This window comes from Diuraphis noxia, unplaced genomic scaffold, assembly GCF_037042655.1.
Source record: "Diuraphis noxia isolate RWA-SAM2 unplaced genomic scaffold, SU_Dnox_SAM2 contig0002, whole genome shotgun sequence".
Classification (NCBI taxonomy): Eukaryota; Metazoa; Arthropoda; class Insecta; order Hemiptera; family Aphididae; genus Diuraphis; species Diuraphis noxia.
The window spans coordinates 41,192,131-41,217,670 of NW_028301712.1; the positions used below are offsets into that span (position 1 = coordinate 41,192,131).

At 36.2% G+C, this 25,540-nt stretch overlaps 1 protein-coding gene across 1 annotated transcript in view; it reads right to left on the reverse strand.

Annotated features, from left to right (window-relative positions):
• Positions 1 to 25,003, reverse strand: part of Snoo (Sno oncogene) — a 51,425-nt gene extending 26,422 nt beyond the window's left edge. Inside the window, exon 1 of the mRNA XM_015513881.2 lies at positions 23,054 to 25,003. Within this exon, the coding sequence (XP_015369367.1) occupies positions 23,054 to 23,983 (930 nt within the window). The 5' untranslated portion in view covers positions 23,984 to 25,003. The remainder of the gene's footprint in view (positions 1 to 23,053) is intronic.
• Positions 25,004 to 25,540: the final 537 nt, after the last annotated feature.

Consider the following 25,540-nt stretch of genomic DNA (forward strand, 5'->3'; position numbering starts at 1 on the left):
TAGTTTCACCCTACCAAAATTTGGCCCCTCAATATTTATCACTAGTCTTTTAGATATGGAATTTACCTATTTATTTTCATCAAAACTCATATAATATACTCTGATACTCATATATGCCACCACCTCCACAGACAGACCACACATTAACGACACAGACACACAGTACACACTTGTAGTACGTGCTCAGTTTTATTTCTATACTTAAAAATACACGCCCGTGATTTTTTTGTTAAACAATGAGCGTTTTACGAATAATATAATACCTTCTTTTTACTATATATATATATATGTATTATATATTTTATTGCTATTATTTACTGCCGTGCTCTTGCATTATTTCTATTAAGTGGTTCCATTGTGTGAACACATCTTGACCGTTGCAAAGGTTAAAGGGTCTGTTTCTTTTTTCATGAGTCCGCATTACACATTATACATACACACAAATATGCACGTCAAAAGGGTGTTCACGGTGGCTGAGGAAGAACACTTCATGAAAACTGTGAACGTGCGTGCATGTATATGTATTGAAATGTACCGTAATCGAATAAAAATCTGAATAATCAGTGTACGCATACCGTGCTACCGAATTTATTTGATTTTTCACTACCCCTCAGAAAAAAAATAGATTTTCCCATATATGGAACATCATCCATCTGCAGTCATCATTGATGTGTAAACAAATTATTCAATATTAACTGTATAGCATATGGGCGTATGGCTGGTGGTATTTATTTTTACATAATACCACACAACATCAATGTAATACATATAATATTATAATAAATAGCAATAACAAAGTAAATAAATTACATAAAAAAAATTAAAAATCTAAATCGTTTTCATCGAGCAATAAATTTGTTTGCGCTTCTGAGGGTTAGGCAGATACACTATTCACATTATACTGTAATACAAGTATAACTGCGCATACACTAACACACACACACACACACACACACACACGTTCACAAGCAGATTATAAATCTCATTTTATGATATTCATTTTGAAGGCGGATCATGACAGTTTAATGTTTAAAAAAAAAAGCCGATTATAATAATGGGGAGACAACTGCCGTATACTCTCGACTGTGATAAAAGTATTCGAGCGTACTTGAAGCTAAAAAATCGTAAAGCAAAGTGACAAGGATGCAACTATATATCGTGCCATCGCTATATAATATTATTTCCAATGTCTACAATGAGATACGCTGGTAGGAATTGTCGTACTATAACAACATTATAAGTTACATAAAATCTATTTTACTTCGACTTTTAACCCTTACGAACCACAATCGTGTATGAACATAAATATGTATTATATAATATTACTGTGATATACTGTAGGTATATAATTAATATAATGTCTTATTATATTATATATTATGCACATTGACCGCACAGAAAGAGAGAAAATAGGGTGAATGGTTTTCGAAGTCGTCGCAGAAGAACACGTCATGATGTAAGTATATATACCTACTGAGCGGAAAAACAGTGGCGAACCATGATTCGTGCTGTGTGACGGAAACGGCTGCAGAAGCCCGACGACGAACAATGCACTGAGCTCGGACACCGCGGGAGGTCCATTTTCTGTCATAGACAACATTGTCGTCGTCGCCGACGGTGACTGACCAACAAGACGCACCGCCGTTTTACCCCTTTCGTTGTTGTTATTCAGAAATCCCTTCGCTTTTTTACTCCAACAATGCGACGCACAAAAGAACTCCCGTTTATTATATGTTTTTTAAACGTTTTCGCATCATTTTTTCTCTCTCTTTCTCTCCGCGGGTTCCTTTCATGATTATATATATTATATATTTATTGTTTGTGGCTTCTTCTCGCGTGAACATATACCGGCCAATTTTGGTTAGTTAGGTCTATGTGTATGTAAATACACGAATACGTCCGGTTAGATTTTGACGTGGTCAAGGGTCGCGCGCACACACATCTCAGAAAATAATAATAATCGTTTGCGAACAAAAGGACCGAACGAGGCGCGAATTCCCCTAAGAACATACACACGGTACAATTGATGGCATATTACAAAAAAAAACTTATGTTAAAAAACCGGTCAGCTAAAGTAGACAGAAAATTGTTACAATGTCGCTGCGACGTTCAGCTTTATAGTGTACACGTATAACCAGTTTTTTTTTTCTAAAAATAATGTTGCATATATTTTATTATTATGTATATTATAATAATATATAATATACATGCATGGCATTGACGGCTCGGAAAAAGAAACAAATTATATATATTATGTTCGGCAATTACATGGCTGTTTATAGTCTCTCCGCATCCAATAACAATCAAATGGGTCTCTGATTGGAGACAATATAATATATGCGTACAAATAATAAACATGCTATACGAAATACCATACAGACCATACAGTTACCTCTGTTTTTATATAATCACTAGAGATTTAAAGATCAAAGATTATTAATTAATACACAACACAAAACATATACATATAATATAATAATTCATATTAATATAGGTAATAAACGGATCGATTAATCGTAAGATGATATACAAACGGAGAATTTTCTCTGATGTGAACACAATATTTAATGAACTTTAGTGGCTAAAAAACTTGCAGTTGTTTACATATGAAGCAACAATGTGTCGTGCATATACATCGATAAAAAGTTATGATATTGATAGGTTATACGTGCACAATAATAATTATGACCGATATTTTAGAATCAAGTTTAAAGTTCAATGACTTTCAGGTACACAGTTCGACAACATTATCGTATGTGCATGATAAAAAAATAAAAAAAACTTAAATAATAAATACATACTTGTAACTTGTACATAGAAAAAGGTGACCTTTGCGAATATTGATTATTATACTATTAGCATTGTTCAAAAATGTTGATAACACGATGAAAATATGTGAAAAATATTATATACTATATAGTAGTAACAATAAAGATTATTTTCTAAAAAACATTTAACGGATACGAGATTTATGCAATTTTCTGCATTGTTTAAAACCTAAACGGTAGAGCTATATTCTCTACTAAATACCTAACTAAAAAAACATTTTGAATGGTGTAGGAACATTATAAGAAAAAAAAAGAAAAGCGTTTTCTTATCGCTCCATTATAATAACTATAATGAGATAACTTACACGGTTCATGACAGTCGATCTTAAGATTCGTATTATTCTTATTTCGTTTTCCTAGACAAACAAACACACACACACACAGACACACATGCATATAGTCCTTATAGAAAATAGTTAACATTGCAGTTAAATAAATTACTAAGTGAGGAGAGATACGCAGAAAAATTAAAATTGTTAAAATGTGACAAGAGAAAAATATTGTCTGATATACAAGTGATAACTAATACTCCAAAATACGAAAACATGATTCACTGACGACTATTGAATTATTAAATACTATTCCTACTTTAAAAGGTACTCTTGGTTCTCTTGGCCGTTGTATGCGTTTCGCTTTTGGTGTAGCGTCCTCTTAAGTAATTTTAAGGTATACGATAGAGTACTGTCAAACAAATGAAAATAGTGAAAAAATTTTAACAGCATTGGAACCAGAGTTTTAGCCGAAATAAGATAACAAAAGTATACTATACTATTATATAATATTACATAAACATATATATTTTATTAATTTTTTGTAACATGTCGACACAATAGAAATATATAACAAATTAAAAAAATTGTAAATATCGTTTTCGACATGTCAAAGAGATGTATCGTTGGAATTAAAATAAAACTGACAAGAGAATATTAATGCCTTTTTTCCAGTAACTCGTCAAATATTTGTTATTTGATTATTTACTTAAAGTAAAAAAAAAAGTACAAAAGTACAAAAGTTTAGCGAACACCGTACCTGACAGAAGAATTTGCATTGAAGTATAGAGACGATGAGGGGAAAGAAGTAAGTCCTTATTTCGCCAAATGTCGCCGTCAAATATTTGGGTCCGACCATGACGTCAAGTCGTATGTCATTAAAAAGAAGAAAAAAAAGAAAACTACAGAAGGGATTATTATAAGAAAAAGTGACGGGAAATGTAATAGCATCACCACTCACCCGTCGCCGACACCCAATTGCTGGCACAGAAGAGGAAACACAACGACGCTCGCAGTGTCTGTCTGTCGGGTGTTGAACAAGGAAAAGACAAGTTTTAGAAACTTGTTCAAGATAAGATTGTATGACTCGTTTCAACGAGTACACGTTGGTCGTTCGGACGGACATTGATGGAAATTGCAACTTTGTTGTGAATTTTTTATATCAAGAAAATGCCAAATATTAATTTCACATATTATGATACAATTATCTTTTATTAAAATTTATAATTATTCGAGGTAAATACGCCACATGAGTACTCTGACATTTTGGAGGTATAAACTGGCTCATTAAGAGGAGGGTGTATCTGGGTTAAATTAGTCGTGTCCCCCGAAAATCAAATAACCCCAATGCCCCAAGGAGATTAAATCCAAAACAAAATCAATGTGTACATATTACATAACCTAACCTATACTGAAATAATATTTTATAACATACAATACAAGTATATACAAGTATACTTTTAATTGAGCATTATTAACTACAAAGATTTTTATTTGACCGATTATTGCAAAGTAAAAATGCCTAATATTTGTCCAACATATTGTATACAATATGAATTTATTTCGTAAATTAAATTACTGCTTAGAAAAGTCAAGGAAAATAATTTTATGAGTTCCAGAAGCTTAATTATTATTATTTTTGTATTAAATTCATATTATTTTAATGCTTAACTAAAACTAAACTATATTACTAAATAATTAATCCGTTAAACTTTTTATTTTAAATATTTCATACAAATGCAACGTTTTAATGTTTTATTCAAAATATATGCGTAACAACGTTATTACAATATAATGTCAGTAAACATTTAAAATTTATTATTCTTAATGGAAGATCACCAGCATACTTAATATGAACAACAACTGCAGTTATGTAGTACGTTTTTGCAAAAATTATAAATTAACTTAAAATTCTGAATTAAAAAGGCAGGTAAGTCGTGGATGTCGCTCTGCTGTACAGTAGGTTACAAGTGGGTTACTGTAATGGATGGAATTAAATTTGAATCCAATGATATTATATCATTGTATACAAAAAACGATTCTGAGCGAAGACGGTTTATCTGTCTAAGATATATTATAGATTATTAAAAATTTTCAAATCTTAGATTTAAAATGAAGATTTTTTATGAATTTCTAGTTTGAAATAATTTGTGAATTTTCGTGATTTTTACATGTTGTCAAAATTCAAACTTTGAATGCTTGTAAAAAAAAATTGTGACAACTTCTTTTATTTTTCAATTGCTATTGTAAAAATATGATAGGAGCCTTGTATTAAATTTTCAAGCTTTTCTACCGAATAAATAAATTTTTATCGATATTTATAGAAAAAAAAACTAAAAAAGTTGAAAAATTAAAATGTCAGTAAACAGCTCAAAACAAATCTAAATATTTTGAAAATTTTATCAAATATATAAAACGCCTATATAAACATTCAGTCAAAATTTCAAGTATCTGCGGTAATTTGTTTTAGAGTTACACCAAAAAAAGTAAATCGCTAAAAGTGAAAATCCAATGTTATAAAAATTTAAATTTCAAATGCTCATAAAAATTTAATTTGAATTTCCGGTGGAATTTTTATTTGTGATAAAGATTGAAAAACTTGTAAGGAATCTTGTATTAAATTTTTAAATCTTAGATTTAAAAAGAAAATTTTTTATGAATTTCTAGCTTAAAATAATTTGTGAATTTTCGTGATTTTTACGTATTTTGTCAAAATTCAAACTTTGAATGCTTATAAAAAAAAATTGTGACCATGAATTTATTTTATTTTTCAACTGCTATTGTAACAATATGTTAAGAGCCTTGTATTAAATTTTCAAGCTTCTCTGCCTAACAAATAAATTTTTATCGATATTAATTTTAAAAAAACTAATAATGATCGACAATTTCAAATGTCTATGAATAGTTCAACTTAAGTCGACATTTTTTGAAAATTGCATGGTGGATAGAATATACTTATATAAACATTCGGTGAAAATTTCATGTATCTATGGTCATTCGTTTTAAAGTTACATCAAAAACCAAAATCGATTTTGTCGAAAAATTAGTGTGCGTAAAATTTCCCGTTTTTCCCTTAATTTTTAGTTGGTTTTTCTCGATTATTTAGAAAAGTATTTAGAATTTTTTACTTTTGACCCCCCCCCCCCTCAAAGTACCAACTAGATTCACTTTCTGATCGAACGAGATACTGAAGTCAAAAATTGAAGCATTTTTACTGCCCCAAACTGTGATGACAGACACACAAAAAAAAAAAAAAAAAAACACACATCATGGTAAAATCAATACATTCATCGCTCCGCTCAGAATCTAAAAAAGAATCACCTTCATGATGATTTCTCTCAAGAGTAACAAAATAGCTCTGAACGTATGGGTTTGTTTACAGAGAAAAAAAATGTGACATTTCCACACGATTGTAGGTGCAGTGCCAATACAATATACATATAGGTATGACAGGTATATATAACAATAATTATTGTTATCAAATATTATATTAAATTATTTAATACAATATACTATTAGATAAAGCTATTCTGAGTTCGCAACCAAGATGATGGGAAGTGTTTTTGTTTTCGACAAGGAAAAGTCATCATCGCTGGGTGAGAACTGTGAAAAAACACGTTATTGATTGTTTCATTTTTTTTTTTGCTCATCATAATGTGCTTGTTATCCATATGCAGTTTACACGGTGAACACATTAATATACATATACATATACATAATAATGTGTATATGGTTTATATTATAATGTCATATTATACAACCAGGGAATGTTTACACACGCGTAGATTCGTGTTCGCGCTTCTGTACGTGAATACGCTCCTGCTGGGCCCGCACGGCGTGCCCCCCCCCCCCAACCTTTGTAACCGTTGCCTGCTCTGGCCGCCTGTCCGTCATCAGCTGTCAACCGCTTTTCTGTTGCGCTACCGACCCTCCCGAAATCTGACTGAGAAAGAAAGAGAGAGATAGAAAGAGGGATAGAGAAAAAACCGGTGACCGTCACGTCCACGGCGCGGCGCCGTGGTTGTTTGCTCTTCGGATAAGTCCAATAATACCGAGAGCGATATTTCGCTGGTTTTCCGTGAGAAAATCACACGACGCGAACACTGGAGCTTTGCAGTGCGTGAAATCTGATACCACGATGCATACATGTATAATGTATATATCATATTATATAAAGAGTCCAATGCGTCCATAAAAACGATACATATTATTTTATTATTATAATATGCGACAACATTTTTAATTTTGGGTGTGTCATAGCAGAACGATACGAATAATCAACGGGCGAAACCTCGAAATTATGGTGCACTTTAATATCAGAAGTTACCAATTTAATGATATGTTCAATTTTATCTGGCTTGTGGTCAAAAAATAAATTATTTTAAAAATGTATATTTTTATAGTGAATTAAATAAATAAGTTATTCAAAATGTTTGATCTAGCATTTGACTTTTTAAGATAAACACGAACATTCAATTTTAATGTCCATCAAAAACAGTCACCATCTAAAAATATTAATTGATGATCTCTACTCCACTATAATACTCCACGTATCTAATCATTTTTAGTTTAAATATCACTAAAGATAAAACCATTATTACTTTTATTCAAAGATATTAAGTTCCGAACTTTTAAAAAATCCCTTACAAAAATCGGGAGCTCACCACGCGTCCCCGCCGCTATTTCCGACAGACATGTGCAATCTCATTCTAACGCGAATATATGAGCACGTGCGTATACGACGACGGTCGTGATCTATTAAATAAGATTACAAAAGATCTGGTGGACGGTGGTTGATGTACGGACAGAATTTAAAGCGTTGAAAATATATTGTAACATGCCGAAAAGCGAAATGCACGCTGACGCACAGCATAATATTATAATATACACACTTTGGGCACAACCGCACAACACACGCGCACACAATATACGGCTATAAATATAAAATCGAGAATTCCTCTTTTTATTAGCGTGGCCCCGACTTTGCCCGGCTGGGCTGTAGCGCGCTGCTGCACGCTCTCGTACACATTTTGTATGAATTCCCAATTGCATTCCTACGGTGTCGAGTCAGAGGGCAATTTTTAGAAATACTGTACACACACATACACACACAAGCCACACACGAGCAGGAATATTTCGGTGCTTTTTTTGTCTAGAAAATCGTTACGTATTCATGAGACGCCGTCGCACGGGGTTGGTCGGTTGGTGAAATAAAAAGCCCCGTTTTTCTCCACCACGCAAATCAATTGCTATTAAATGCCGCGACGGCGGTGAATAATAATAATAATAATATCACGGGTGCTGTCCCGTGTGGAAACATGTTAACAATAAAGAAATGTTTACCCAACAATAACCTCAAACATGTTTTTTTGTTATTGCTCCTATATATTATATAAACAAATAATCATACATTGATATAATAATTTTTCTTTCTTGTCAATGCATAACCCTATTTCATCGTCGCGGTCGTACTTTCGATTCCTTTTACTCGTATTTTCCACACCTTGTACGTGTCGAATATAATAATAAAAATTATACACATTATATAAGTGTATAGTATACATATATTGTAATATTATAATTATTATTTATATACACACTCACACCTCAAGGTTCTATTCAAAGGGCCCCCGTCAGCGCACAGTTTACATATTTTGCCTCCAGGGTAATCACTAAAACATCAGAACAAGGCAAGGGGGAGAATAAGAGGGGAAAGATCAGACGTCCCTCGAACGGAAGAAAAATAACGAAACAAATACAGATGTCACAGTCGCTACACCTCTGTTAACCCCCTCCCGGAGGTAGTGCACGTACACACGCCATAAATCATTATTTTGCACCGGTTTTCATCAGCTCCAATCCGCGGTGGGTCATATATTATAAAGTGTGAATGCGCCCGTGCGCGATCATTCATTAATTATTCAATAACATGAATATATACGATTTATAATATTATAATAACATGAAATTAAAAATCAGCAGCAACAACTCTAACAGATAATACATAAAATTAACGTACAGCTCGTGGACGATACCTTCGAAGCTCGAAATGATAACTGGGATCTGGGTCTGGGATATAATGTGTAAACAAACCTATATCAACATCTACTACAAACTAGTATTAATTCTTTAAATCTCGATCATAATCCAATTTATTATAGATGAGTTATTTTTCATTATCAGAACCATACGTAATACTTAGGCTGAGAAGGCTACCACAGGTTGTTCTAAATTCATACTATTATTATTAAATACAACATTATGATTTATATTAGTAACGAGTTACTACACTATAATTTATCGATATTAATTGTCTGGGATAAGCCACCAGTGACCAAACAAATCTATCTAGAGCTGAATAGCACGACATAGACGAAAGGAAAACAAAAACGATATTCACAGTTTTTGCATAAGAATATAGCATATTTTTGCTAAAAAAAAAACATAGTTTCGCAAAACAAACGTGATAAGTAGTATACAAGAGAAACTATACATATTTATATATAGATATCTTTACCACAATGTATCAAAATTATAAAACATTAACATTAAAAGCATTTTGGGTTAACGGATTAGAAAACAAGGATCAACAACGTCGTCAATTTATAATTTCAGCATACGAAGGTATAAATACTATAAATTATATTTTAACATAGATTATAATATGTCGAGCTGGTTGCTGGGCCAATGACGGTAATGTACGTGTAAACAATAAAAGCTACATATAATAAATAAAAAGACTGTTGATAATTACCTTGATAAAAAAAAATAACTATCATTAACATCTGGTGTATTAATAAAATTGGACTTGCCGTTTGTCAATATCGATTACTTTGAGGAAATCACAAAGAAAATTCTAAGCCAATAAAAGAACTGTGACTATGGCAGACATGAAGTCCGACACAAGTATATAATATGTTGTATGTGTACTTGTACTATGTGGTATATTATGAGTAGCATTATATCAAAATATTTAAATAATAATATATTATTACCACTCATCCTAATCACGTTTGGAAACTGTGAATTCTTTTCTCAATCGGATTGACAAGATTGATTGTTTACGACATCATGGGACATGATCTAATATTCGTTATATGTATACAGGTCATTATTTGCTGATAAAAAAATATAACTGGCTGCTTGTTTATATACACTAGACTTAATAATTAATAAAATAATTAAAGTACTACACAGTAGCCGAAATAACACTTTATTATTATAAGTTATAAGCTTAGGTATAACTTATTATGGCATACCGTCATCGCCGCCACTGCCTGACAGGTACTATAAAAAAAAAATAATAATAAAAAGGTGTACCTATTACCTGTACCTTCAATCAATCTGGTCTGTTATCGGATGGTCCGCTCTCTTCCAACATGGCCCCGCCGGGTTGTAATATTATTATTACTGATTTTACTAATCTCCTTACACGTGGTGATTAATGGTAATGTAAGCACAAATGATATTATTATTAATTAAGAGAGTTTATCAGTAGGTATGTAATATGATGTTTTTCCGTATTAATTAAAAATAAAGCAATTGATATAATACAAGTTTATTAAAAATCAGAACCGTCGATATGTTACAATAGTCGCAATGTAATAATGTAAAATATAAATTTTAAAACTTGTTTTGCTACATTCCTGCACACAAACTAGTGAACAATTTTTCGTTTATTACACGAGAAATTTTTTGCAGCCTTCCTATATAACCCTACGGTTTCCCAGATCAGTATATAATTTTAAAAAAGTTCTGGCACGGAACCGAAAATTACTATACTGCAGCGGCCATATAGAACTGTACAGAGTCCTTGAAGTATTTTTGACTCTCTGAATTTTATTCTCAAAAAATAATCACCTTTAAACAATTATTTGTAGAAAACTTTAATACAATTTCTTATACTAATAAGTATTATACATATAACAAATAATATACAATAAAATAAAATAATTTTCTTCAAAACCTTAAACTTAGTTTATTGTAGTTTATATTAAAAAAAAATCCATTTTAAACCAATTCCTTTTTCACAGACAACTATGGCGGTACACCAGCCACAGCGTATAGTGGTTAATGGTTATTATCTCATGATAAAGCGAAGCGGAAGAAAATAAAAAATGCATTAGGTTAGTGCGCCCTTCACTATCTATAGTCAAGAACAAAAATAATGAAAAATTGTCATCCTTATTACAATAGACTGAAGCCCTAATATTTATGAAATTGATTTATCTTTTTTATTTTTTTTTCGCAACGCCAGAGTTCATAACATTGTTTTATAGTTTGGGATAATAACCAAAAAATTAATCCTACTCGTTGGATCATAATTTAATATCATCGAATGCCACGGCGGCGGCCGCGCCGTGGCATAATAAGAAAAGCGTTATTGTTTCTTAAATTTACGATTGCTACACAGAGAAGAGAAAAAAACTGCAGTCATCCTTGAAAGGTTTCGCTTGCATTCAGTGCAGTAATAACTGCATTAACGTTTCACGTATACACATACCATACACTACGTACATATTATAAACTCTAGCACAAGGTCAAATAGCACAACACAACGACGCCATCAAAGTTGCGGTTGCTGCCGTTATTGTCTGGCACGTGTACACTGTACACTGCGTTGATATAATATAGTTGGCGTGGGTTCGTCGTTAAAGCGGCTGTAACAATTTATAGTAACCTACTGGACGAGACCTTTCGAGGGTCATACATAGTTATTCACATGGACTGTAATATATGCGATCGACTTTGATCAATAATTAATACCCTCGAGAGCGAAAAAAAAATCGTCGAAATACAGAGAGGTCGGCGTGGAGGACGCCTGGACGACGGGAGTATCATGTATATAATAATACGCGTTATGGAAGAAATCGTTTATCGTCGGTTTTTGATTTTTCTTTTTCGTTTTCAAATAGTGACGATCACGGAGACACGATGTACATTCTCTAAGGCGGAATCGCTCAGACAAATTATTATCCGAGAAAAATAGAGAGGAAACTTAGTACCAGTGAAGAAAACAAATCCAAGACAAAATGGAGCATTAATATCAACAGATTTCTAATCAGAACAGATATTGTATAAGTATAACGTCGTTCATTCTAATCGTATACATAACGATAAATGTTTTAATCGACGAAATCCAGCAGTCTTTCTTAGCAACTAAAAGAGAAAATGAAGGGCTTCGGTGACATATTATTCAAGATTCGGGACAACTAATATACATTTTTTATTTTATATGTATGTAATATGTATACAGGGTGATTTTATACATTAATCACAATGAAAATATATAACAGAGAATCATATAATATGTCGTAAACAAAAATAAATATCGATCGTATACGTCCCGAGGAACAACAAAATAATAACGTTATAAAGGGCAATGTGTGTGTGCTACTGATAAGAAACTGTAAAATGGATCAAATCTGACTAAATTAAACGATAGACTTAACCGAAAACAGCGTTCTGGAGAGAGACCATAGCCTATACATGATATATACATCAACAATAAGAACTGCAGCAATAACAATAATAATAACTATTTAAGTCTGTTGATTCATTATATAATTTATATAGACTTATATTATTGGTCTATACGAGTCAAATTATTTTACAAGTCGAATGGGACAATCGGGACGTTATGTCACCCATCGTATAACGATAACACAGTTACTTCTGTAGGTATAGCAGTATACTGCTATACTATAGCATATAGAGCGCAGAGCAATAGTGAAATAGAACGAAAAAATCAGTCTTAAATCAAAAATGAGTAATGAACATAAACAGCACTGTAATTATGTATAATCGTAGATAGTGAATACTCTGAGTATCGTGTCTACCGAACGTGTTTTAGTACAACTGATGGAACAACCTCGGAGATTTTTTTGTGAACCACCGTTTAATAGTAGTATCGCTGAGTGCCGCGGGTTAACTCGCGTTAAACTCGGGACTATCATCCGATCACCAATAACGTTCATCAACGGTGTTATATTACTTCTTGAGTGCGTAAAATATCTAAACTATAATTTTTACTAGTTAACTTTATTTTAATTTTTATTCTAGACTCTATCTGGTGTTGAACATTAGCGATGGATGCCCGTTACAGACAGTAGCAAAATAATGAAATGCCCACAATTATGCACGCTACGACGAGCATCTGAAATGACCATCGCTGTCAACACAATTCCAATTTACATGTTATCACAGTGTTATGTATACTAGTCTATGCATGTTACAAACATTTGGGTAACCGGGAGACATCGTCGTTGATCGCCATTCGACATTCTGACCCTCTCACGGCATCAACGGAATAAAAAAAACAAATGTATAAAACGATGTCAGAACTCGTCGTAGAACAACGTCGCGAACCATATAACACACTGAATAAATGACAATGATGGCATGTGGCAGACAACATAAATATGAACGTTTACATAAAACATATATTATATAATATATTATGATGGCACACAATAAATAATAATAATAATACTCGCTTATATTTATTATAATAATATTATACTTTATCAATCCATATTCCATAAACATCGAAAAAATCACGTTTGAGGAAAGAGACGACAAACATTGAGTGAGAGGTATAGAGGTATAACTATATAATATCAATAATAATAAATAATAACGATATTATACAGTATTGGTGCGTTTTTTTTTTTTTTTTTTTTATAACGGCGTCGGCTGGCTGCAGCAATAATAGACCTGTGGCAGTATAAATGGTATAATGATAGTATGTTAGGTGGACGCCGGACGGTGGACTGGCAGGCGGGAAGCTCGTGAACGTGTTGCAATGGCGGTGGCATTGGCGAGAACGAACCGCGACGCGACAGCAGCAAAGCGAGCGCAGCGCGCAGACGACCGTCGACGGCGGGAGTTCGATCTGCCGACGCATGTGCGTGCGTGCATACATGCGTGCGGAGGTCAGCTGTCGTTAGCGCGCCAACGGGTCAACAACCGGTTCTCTCAATCGTCGGCGTTTTTCATTTTACACCGAGAGACGTTGGTTGCACAATACCTCTAGGACTATCCTCGGTCGCCAACAGTACCGACAATTGTTTATCAACTTTTTTTCAGCTCTCTCGCACGCCTTCCCCTTCCTCTTCATACTCCGGACTGCTATCGACAGACTACCAGTAGTAGCGTAATGTTAAAATAATTTCGCGTTCCAAATAACAACGTTATCACATACCGGCGAGGGAAACGCGCCATCGTCGGAGTGGCGCGTATGAATGCAACCAATTTACTAAAAACGCGCGTACCTATCATACACGTCAATTTAAAACGGCCCTATATGTATATAACAAATTGCACAAAATGTCTGCCTTTAAGTTCCATGTATGCTTAAAATAAAGCTTGATGACGATGAAACTGTATTTTTTCGCAAAGTAATATCAATCAATAACGTTATGACTTATGAGTTATAACTTTATGCGTGTGTGTTTTGACCAGGAACATGATTAATTCACAATGTGACATTCAATTTAATTTGCATTGATTTACAAAGCTTGCTCGTCTTATTTTATGACACAGTTTCATGTTTTTTTGAATCAGAATAAGAAGTTTTGTTTGGCATGATTTGGGATTTTTTGACAATTTTCAAATATAATATTATTTTTTTGAGCATAAAGGCTTTTTTAGGGAATTAACACTAAACTCATGGTTTATACATTCCATAACATTACCAAATTTTATATCATTTTTCAAACAAATCTGTACTACGTAAAAACCGAAATTACAAGATGTGGTAACGGAAAATTGAATGAGAATAATTATTTTTTTCACATTAAAAGTTCAAGCAACAAAGACTTGGAATTCTGCAGTCCATTAAATTTGTTTTTAGATTAAATAAGTAATATTTTTTGGTTCAAATTTGTATGAAATATATTTTATAAGTGCGTTATATTAATTTTTAGAGCATTTTTTGGATTTGTATATGTATAGAACTAATTAGAACATTAGATTCCCAGCTTTAGTTACACTCATATAAAAAACAATATTTGACGAATAATACCGTACGTTTCATTATACGTTTGCGATATTCACCGGAGACGATAATTTGTAAATTGTAATACTAAATAATGGGTGCCAACGAAATAATATGTTATATTCAGCTCGTTATTAAGATTATCATTTTAATCTTCCGTCCGCATAGACACGGGCTCGACGAGACGGAGACGACTCGTGTGCGCGTAAAAATAATATTTCGAACGGTCTCCCGCAGATCCCGGAGCGGCGGCGGTGGAGGTGTGCGTGGGACGAAAATATCACATCGTTAGCCACCACGCGGTAGGTTATCGTAGATGTACCGTGTGTCAAAAAAAACGTGTACAAACACTCCGCCGCCGCGTCTCGTGTTACACAACAATTATTGATGCGTGCGCGCGCGTACGTTAATTGGTGACGATTTGGAGGTGTACACTTGTCCCTTATACGCAAGTCATACTTCTCATACTAATATATTATTGTTATTATTATTATTATTATTATTATTATAATCATCATAATATGAAAATATACTCGATCATACACTAGAGGCGTTGCAGTCACTAGTCATCGGAAAAGCGAAAGTTTGGTAAAACGAAGACGATATACATAAATATTTATCGTTATCCGTAATATAATAATGTTGTAAACAGCACAAACGAGAAACGGTTTTATTTTTCCTTGCGTTTATCTGTTTAATTTTCTGGCAGGTGCGGGACAAGGCGGCGGGCAACGCAGGCTCCGTCCGAACGTGTCTAATTTTGGATCGCGGCTATTTCTGCCAGTGTGGATTGCGCTGGCCACTGCTCTATGCTGCGCGCGCTCACCTCTGTCCTTGTATTGGCGTGCGAGAACCATAACGCGAGCGCAGATTATAGTATAATATTGTACACAGCAGTTGTCGCAGTCGTATATAAGCCAGAAGAATATCTTATTTTTTTAATTTTTGTTTTGCACCAGCATTTCTCATGTCACCACACTATTACACAATGCGATTTCCTGCAATCCCTAAAGTGTATGCAAAATCTATACACAAACGCGTTCTAACATCAATTATTGATTTTGATTTGTTTTTTTTCTTTTTTATTCAAACAATAGGTACGGCACACGACAGGGGAAAATGATGAAAGCATTTCAAACGTATGCCACGAGAATATTATAATCATTACCTACAGCACCTACAGCACGGCAATAACCATAACCGGTTGTTCGCCATAATGCAAGCAGGATTCCGATTGTAATAATTAAGAAATATATATACATCCAATTATCAATGTTTATACTCGTATAATATAATAAAAATACAATTAACCAAGCATTTTATTTAATATTTGAATACCGACGGTTCTCGGAAAATCGACTTTCCTATCACCAATCCTGGATTAAGTCCATAAGAGACAGATACTTGGTTGTGACTTTTGGGCCTCTGCCGATTAACCAGTATTATTCTTAAGAGTTGGAATAATAGAGAACTTACACATAACTTTTTAATTACTTGAATACGATCATTAAGTCTTTATAACGTTATACAATATCGAAATGTAAATACGTACATCAACCACCAATGTAGAGTGTAGACACCATAAATACAATTTAAAATAATAACTATCTAAAATCAACATACCTGTAGATAAATTAGAAGAATTAATATTTTAAATAATAATTAAATGGTTTCATTTCAGAATAAGTATTTAAAATACGTAACAGTATTAAAATGATACTGAATGACATTAGTAAAAAAACATGGACAAAAACAATACACATGTATGTTATACACGTATGTCTATGACAGACTTGTTAAGAGGTATTCGCGAGGGAAATTTGGTATTCTGTTCGTGCGTGGGAAAACTTACATACTATGTAGTATGTACACAGACTTGGGAAAACGTCCGGCTGTTACATAATAGATAACTAAGGCTTGTATTTCAAAAAATATATACGAGTCAGCAGTAAACATTCGAAAACACCGGAAAAATAAAACGAAATGTACCTAATCGATATAAGCTCGAGGATTTTCGGAGCGATATATAAATGCGTGCGGTCGTCGCGGCACACTCGGCGTAGGTAGGTACATATTATACTCGATGTTATGTCGACCACAAAAATAGTGAACGGACGGAAGTAACCAGCAAGCGTGGTCGCATAATATAATATACTTGTGTACATTAGACGTCCGGATCGGTTTATCATTATTATGCGAATATGCGAGACCCCCAATAGAGGTACACGTTAGAGAATTTGCGTTCCGAGAATTCCAATACACATAGGCAGATTCTACATAATACATAATAAATTACACGAGTGCCTGTCGCTGAAAAAACTTTCAGGGCGGACAAGAGTGGAGTAAAAATACAAAATACAGGTGATGTGTTGAAAAAAAGTCAATTATCGTCATGATAATAATATTTTAGTTACGTATGTCACAATAATAATATGGAAAAACACCTATCCTGGCTACAGTCTACCAAAATTGAATAAATGATGGATACAAATGGTACAATGTTATATAGACAGGGTGTAAAGGGAAAATGCACGTGGTAACCCGATACACGTGGGTATATTCTTCAATCATATACCCGGTTACGGTTGGTTCGCGGACTCGATCTACTGCGAGAGGAGATCGACAACCTTTACAGAACATACTTCCAAAATTGCGAACAAACGACAATGCATTTGCATAATATATGCGCGTTATACCAAAATACGTATTCATATATGTCCATATAAATATGTTGGTACACATAGTTCGTATATTTTATATAGATTTAAAGTAATACGATCGTTGGACGTTCCTAAAAAGGATATTTTTTCCGTAATTTTTCCCACTGGCCATTCAACCTGAGCTCGTTAGACCTGTTCTTCACCCCCAGCCGACGCCACACACGTTTACGCTCGTCTACGTCTCTCTCACTCACCGTTTCATCTCGCGCCGTCATCGTCATCCCGACTCACTCACTCCCTATTATATTATTATTTTTACTGCGATTCCTGTTTCCATTGTGCGCCGCCGCCGCAACGCGGCCAGGGCGAAGGCACTCAAAGTCGTCGGCGACGGCGCGGCGCAGGGTTAAGCAAGGCCGGTTCTCTTTGTTTTCAACGCGTTTTTCATTCAGTTCGTCGCAAAAACGCAGCAACAACACAACTACGACAACAACAAAAACAACAACAAAACGAAAACGCAACACACTGCGACGAACCGTTGCCATCGTCGCTGCCGCCTGCCACACGCAGTAACAATGGCCTATACAATCAACCTGTCACAACCTTGCCGGGCGACGGAAACAATAACAATAACACCAAATAATATGGAAACCGTAAACAACAGAAAATAAAAAACAATTCAAAAAATAAAGAAAAAATGCATCCTAGTCTCCGACACCCTCGCCCGGGACGGATATGATTTCTTCACCGATCATCGTTTTCTGACACAAGAAGAATAGTTTGTGTGTGGGGCTCATAAAGATAATATATTAAGGATAGGGCATGCTTATGTGAATCGCTTATGGGGTAGCCTGCTGGCCAGTTCCCACAATTACCATATTTATAACAGACATCACTGAACACTATAGATTTACGTGTTGTCTATGAGTATACTATCACTAATCATAGTAATAACGTTAGGTTAACCAAGTATAACCAAGTTATACCAGTATACCACACAGTTACTATTATGTTAAACTTAGTGCTCTTATAACATATTAGAGTTTGGAGTCAAATTCCCAATCCATTATGGTGAGGCTCTACCGGACGTTTTTAATATTTTTAAAAAAACTTTTTTAATCCCTAAATAATATATAATACAAGAGCCGTTTAGCACACGCGTGCAGGGATGCTACAGGTTTAGCCGCCAAATGCAATTTATTTTATTATTATAACAATAGCATTACAAAACCACAGACTCCATAATTACCAACTAGTGACCACTAATGCTACTTAAATGTCAGCAGTAGCAACATCGCACGAACGCGTTCACGTTTACTCCTGAGGGAAACACCTCTTGGGATCTTCCCCATTACCAGTGTACTAAAACACGATTGATTTAGTAATAATTATCTTCTGCTTATATGCGGATAGAACGACGACGATTCATACACGCGATCTTCATCTTGTTATAATCTGTTTTCGTTTTCGTGGAAACGATGTTCTTTCCAAAAGAAAACACACTCACCATATGCGACTAACCACGACGGTGCGGTTTACGCATTTCAATATTTTTATCCGATCCAACGTGTTGTAATAAATCGTCATTATTGCATTATTAACATATAAGCGTGCTTCTAATCACGTATGTATTACATGATATAAATTATAATATACCTACCTACCGCGGTAATATTGTAGGATTTTTATGAATGGGGCGATAAACGTTTTTATAGTTTCCGATTTACAGTAAAAAAAACTAGTTACGGCGGCGGCAGTGGTTTAATAAAGGCACAACTACTATTACTCAAGTCCTCGACGGCTAACACTGATAACAACAAAATACTACAGTGCATAGGTACTTTATAAAAATATGAATGCCTACATTTAACAATTATTGTGTGCTTTAATTTATTTCTAAGAAAAACCATAATTTACAGTTGTTCGTACGTCGGCAAGTTACAACATTCGCTACTAAACCTAAATCCCACCAGTATTTAATTTGAAAAATACTTAAACTCAGAGTTAGAACAAAGCAACAGTCAAGAAATCTAGTGGAGCACAAGGATAGCCTGGTAAAATACTTAGAGATACACCCAGACAAAAACTAATTTAGAGATCCAAAAGAAAAAAAATTAAACCAAGGTTACACGAGGATGAAAATCCTATACCTCCTACCAGTGACCGTCGCCCTTAACTAATAAATACGCAATTCAAGCTGCCACTACGCCAGTAGAAATTAAAAACTGCATTTATACTAAAGTTATATTCTTAAGAATAAAGCCCTAGAATTACCTAGAATTGTGCGTAATAAACAACTACTCGAGATTACCCTACCATTCCTACCAATAAAAATGGATAATTAACATACAAAACATCAACAATTACCTAAATAAAACTGATTCCTGATAGAGCTCCTCTACAAAATCGGCGAAAAACAACGAACCTTGACTAAAACCACGTCTACTACAGAACATCTTCTTAGAAGACCAACCATACTACTACCATGAAGATGATTTTATTGTTTACCCCTGTATTTTTATTTATTATGTTTGTATAATTTTCAACATTATAGAAACATTTGGTATGTTGAAACATTAAATACAATTATATATATATATACATATTTATTTACAGCGGAATTCCGTTAGAAAAAAAAATACTCGAAAGAAACGGATAACGCGTTCGGCCGACGGCGGTCATTATAATATTATTGTGCGTAGGTATTATTATAGAAAACGTTTTCTCTTCGCCGATACACCGCAACCGCGATGAAATAACCAACCAATTCCCCTGGCAACCGATCAAAACCATAATAATATCGGTTACCGTCCCTGGCTAATCAGTGGTGATCTTGCGTTCGCAAATCACATTAGGTCCGCGTTGTATGCATAATAACAAAAAACAACATTTTAAATAAAATACAAATAGGCAATACTTTGAAAAATCGAATCCGGCAAACCACCTGTGTGAAGCGGCAGCGGCGGTCAATAACGCGACAACAATAAAATATCAAACAAATAGTCTCGTCGTCGTAGTAGTAGTAGCCGACTACGCGAGCCGGAAAGATAAAAGACGGTCCGGTGGGCGGGGGATACGTTGCACACAACCGATGTTTTTCGACGATAACGAAAGTCGCGGTCGGAGACGGATGGCGAGCGCACCATTATTGCACGTAGCGAATATGTAGGATGCATTTTATGATAATAATAGTAATAATACTATGTAATAATATTACGTTCGTTTCGTCGACCGTTGGAGTGTAGATGGGTGGGTGGGTGTGCGAGTCAGACGTGAGTGTGGTTTAGAGCTTCGAGAACGAGCAGCGTCGTCGTGGTCGTGTCCTTGGCTATAAAATATATAAATATATATAGACGGTACTCGTCGAACACGCACACACACACACGAATGCATACGAATATCGTCTTTTTCGCGACACACATATACGCGCGAACGCACGATTTGATATTGTTTTTCGTTCGTACGGTTTGTTATTGCGCCGCTGCCCTGACGACGACCGCATGTATGTGTTGTGTGTGTGTGTATGTGTGTTGTGTGTGTATGTGTTGTGTGTGTGTGTGTGCCGCCGACGCATCCACAAACGACGAACCGCCTAACGTCAACGCAGCCGACAAACACACATGCGCTCACGCCACAATAATAATAATATGTGACCTCGTCGTCGTCATTCTATCTCACTCACTCCACGTGATATTATAAAAACACACACACACACACACGCACACACACACACACACACACACGCACACACACACACACACACACACACACACACACACACACGTCTGGACGACTCGACTGGCGCGCGCGTGCATAACGTTATTGCCATTATTATTATGACATTAATATTATATTATTATTGTTATGTACATCCATACGCATAATTAATATTAAATTGCGCCGAGTTCATCAGTTAATCTGTCGGTTGTACACGCTTGTTTTGCGGACATTTGTGTTCGACGTACGGATGGCTGACGGATTTAAAATTGCGATTCTATAGACTCAACGACGTAGGTATACCACCAGAGACACGGGAGGAGTATTATTAATTATTATGATATGAAATAAAGTATAAATATTACACACATGAGGTGGTGTGCAAACGCCGCGCCGACTGGCAGGAAATAATTCTGTCCCAAATCCTTCCGTTGACGACGATTTAGCACGCCGTCCATGTAATAGTTGTTGTTTCGTAGATGACCCACCGATTGACATGTCAATACATCGTTTTGTATGTACATATTATTTTTTTTAACAATTTATGAAACGATATATTGTACGCAGACGGCTGAGAAAATAGTGAACTATAATATTGTTAAGTTGAGTAGCATGCGAAACATTCAACGGCACCAGTGTCTAATGGTCAATGACTAATGACAGAGTCTTAGATCACAATGATCCTTGATAACGTAGGTACCTGCTATTGTAGTAGCCAGTCCGATAACATATGGCCGGCAGGGAAAGATTTTGGATTATAGATCGCGTTTGCACCGACCACATTACATGACAATCGATAAGTGGTGTTCGGTGTACGCCTACACGTATAGTAATATACTTACATCATTATTATCCAAATCAACGAAACTCAAAGTCGAAACAAAAACAATTCAATCTCAAGATATGACCACAAACAATAGTTCTATCAGACTTAACTTTCAATTAAACTGTTATTAAAATAATATAGAATAACAGTTTATAGTTGGAAAATTAATAACGCTTTTTTCTACATGTTTTACGACATGAAGGTAGCTCACTATAATAAACTAGTTTTTTTTTTTTATAAAAGTATATATTTTTTCAACAGTAATTCTGATGATTACAACAATAGTATAATTTTAAATAAACATAAGCTAATTTTTAACCATAAACCGTTATTTAAAATTTTCCAAGCCGATAAAAAGACATAAAATTGTATATTTATAAACGAGTATTTGGAAAATGTTATACCTGGTTATAAATTTGACAACGTTGGAGATATAATGCAATAGTGTCGTATTTTAGGATTCCCGTGTCATTCGACAACATACACGATGTTTTTCGTACGCAATCGGGTATACCCTTTAAAAGCTATAAGACGAATAGGGTTTACAAAGATAAGGTTATCTAGACGGAAATGGTTTAATATTTTGAATATAACCATATAAATCCACATTATAGGTGTATTATTAATCTGACTATAACATTTAGCATTTATTTTCGAAAACATTTACTACGATAGCGATAAGTAATGTTACTAATAATAATAACGACCACGAGCTATGAGATAGATTTACTGTTATTACTGTTGTTGTGTCTTACCTGTTTTCGTTTTCGAGTGGAGAATTGCGCAGTGGCCGAATCGTCGATTTGCTCCTTGAACGTCTCGAACAGATTGACAACTTGCGCGTAATCAGGGTGCCCGTGAGACACCTTGACGTACGCTTTCCAGTTCTCGCGCTTGTAACCCCAGTGACAGGAATTAGTGCCTGTGAACCGGTGTATGTGGTTGACGAACCGCTGGGGCGCGAATAGCGCCTTGCACTCGACGCACTGTATGCACGCCGAGAACTTTTCGGTGTACAGTTCGGGCATACACACTCCCCGAGTCTTACCGAACACATCGTGAAACACCTCGAACGAGAACGTGACCACGTCGTCAGGCACCGGAGCCGCGGGCGGAGGGATCCGGTGGAGCAGTGCGAAGCATAGCCGCTCGGCATTCGTCTTGGTCATCAGCCCGCAAGACGGCGCCGTTACCGGCAGTATCTGGCAGTGCTTGAGCATGTCCAGCTGTTCGGGCGTACACCGAGAACAGTAGATGCGCAGCTCGTCGCATACCTGGTTTATTTGGGTGAGCGTGAAATCCCGGAGTACCGTGTTGAGGATCTGTGGCAGGCACAACCGCATCTCGCCACCCACCATAAAACACGCGATCTTCTCCCATTCTAGATCCGTTTCAAACAGCTCGCACCCCGACTGATCAGGCACATACAGAACCGGGTGCAGGGGCGGAGGCGGCGGTGGTGCTGGCACCGGTGTCTTCCGACCGCCACCAGACTCAGAGTCGCCGCCAGTCGCGGTGGGCATGGGCGCTTTAGGCGAGCACACGGCCACCGCAGCGCCAGACGGTTCGTCTAGCACCGAATTCGGTCCCTGCAGGCTTCTGGGCGCACTCATCTGGTATGTTTTGAGCACTTTGTTTATGTGCGGGTTGTTCACCTGCTGGTCGTTCTGGTGGTCGTCTTCCATCTCGACCGGGCGGGTCGAGTCGTCAGTCAGTAGTCGTTGCTGTCGTCTTCGCCGTCGACGTCTTCGTCTTTTCCGTGACCACGCAATCAAGTGCTCGTTTCTCACGTACAGATGTCTGTTTTCCGCACCACTGCTCTTTCTATTGATGCTACTGCTACTGCTACTTCTACTACTGCTGGTGCTATCGATTTCGGTGATGCTCCTGTCACTGCTCGACTGCGACGACGACACTCATATCGCCGCGATGAATGCGGACACGTCATGACCGCAGTGCGCGGACGATCGCGCGACAACAATCACAGGTGGCCGCAGTGGCCGTGTCGACGACGGCATGTGCCGAGGCGCGACCACGTCGACAACAACACCATCAACACACCGGTATGGGTCGTTAGAAGCTCTGTGAAAATCGCGCATGCTACGGTAACACTTACGGAAATAGATCAAACACCGGCTCGAGTCCAAAACGATTAAACGTATTTAGTGTAAAAAAAAAAAATCGGAAAATATGTATAAAATATTGTGTTTAAACTCGTATCACGACGCGCGCGAAAAGAGCATAAAATGATAAAGCATATAATGATTATTACCTTTGGTATGGAAGAACAAACGCGCACACAAAACGATAACACTTAATACGCATACTCGGAACACACAGTACACGCGCGTCTAACAGTATCTGACCAACACGAAAAAAAAATTTACAATTTTATTATAATAATATTATAAGTTTAAATAGTTTTTTTTATATATATATACATATATATATATATAAGGTTATAATAAAACAAAAAACACGTCGCGAACGACAATAACAAAACTAACACACTCGTTGACGGTCCCGCGTACACTACACGAATGACTGTGTATGACTGCGGCGGCAGTAGTAGCGTAGTAGTAGTATGTGTAGTGTTGTAGACGTTGTAGTAGTACCGTCGGGCGGCGGGTGGTGGCGGTGATTGTGATGGTGGCGGTGGTAGCGGTGTCGGCGGCGGTGTTGGCGTCGGCGGCAGCGGTGGAGGTGGAGGTGCCGTGACCGAGTCGAACGTAATAGCGCTGCTAGCCCTCGATCGGCGGCGGCGGTCGGACACGCAGACGGCGGCGGCGACGCACACGCATCGGAAAACAGAGTGGGAAGAACACACAGTGTTGCGATAGAACGTTTGGTGCGGTAGGAGGAGTGGAGCGGTGCGATCACACAGACACACTCACACTCATACAGCGTTCCCAGTGTGCGCGACCACGGGACCTGCGGAACGGTAGCGGCGGCGGCGGCGACGTTGGCAGACGTCGAGACCAGACAAGGGGCGGCGGCGTCGTCGGCGGCGGCGGCAGATCCTTGTTGTGTGCGTGCTTGTGCGCGCGCAACCGTCTAGTCGCCAAAACCCGAAATTATTCACCGCGTCACATTATTATTATTATTATCATCATTTTATAGACCAAGCACCGATACATACAAGATCGTACGTTTTCACGCACACGCCGACGTCATAATATTATGTTTTTTTTTGTTTTGTTGTTCCAGAAAAGTGCGTTTTGTCAACTTGTGTCGTACTGAAT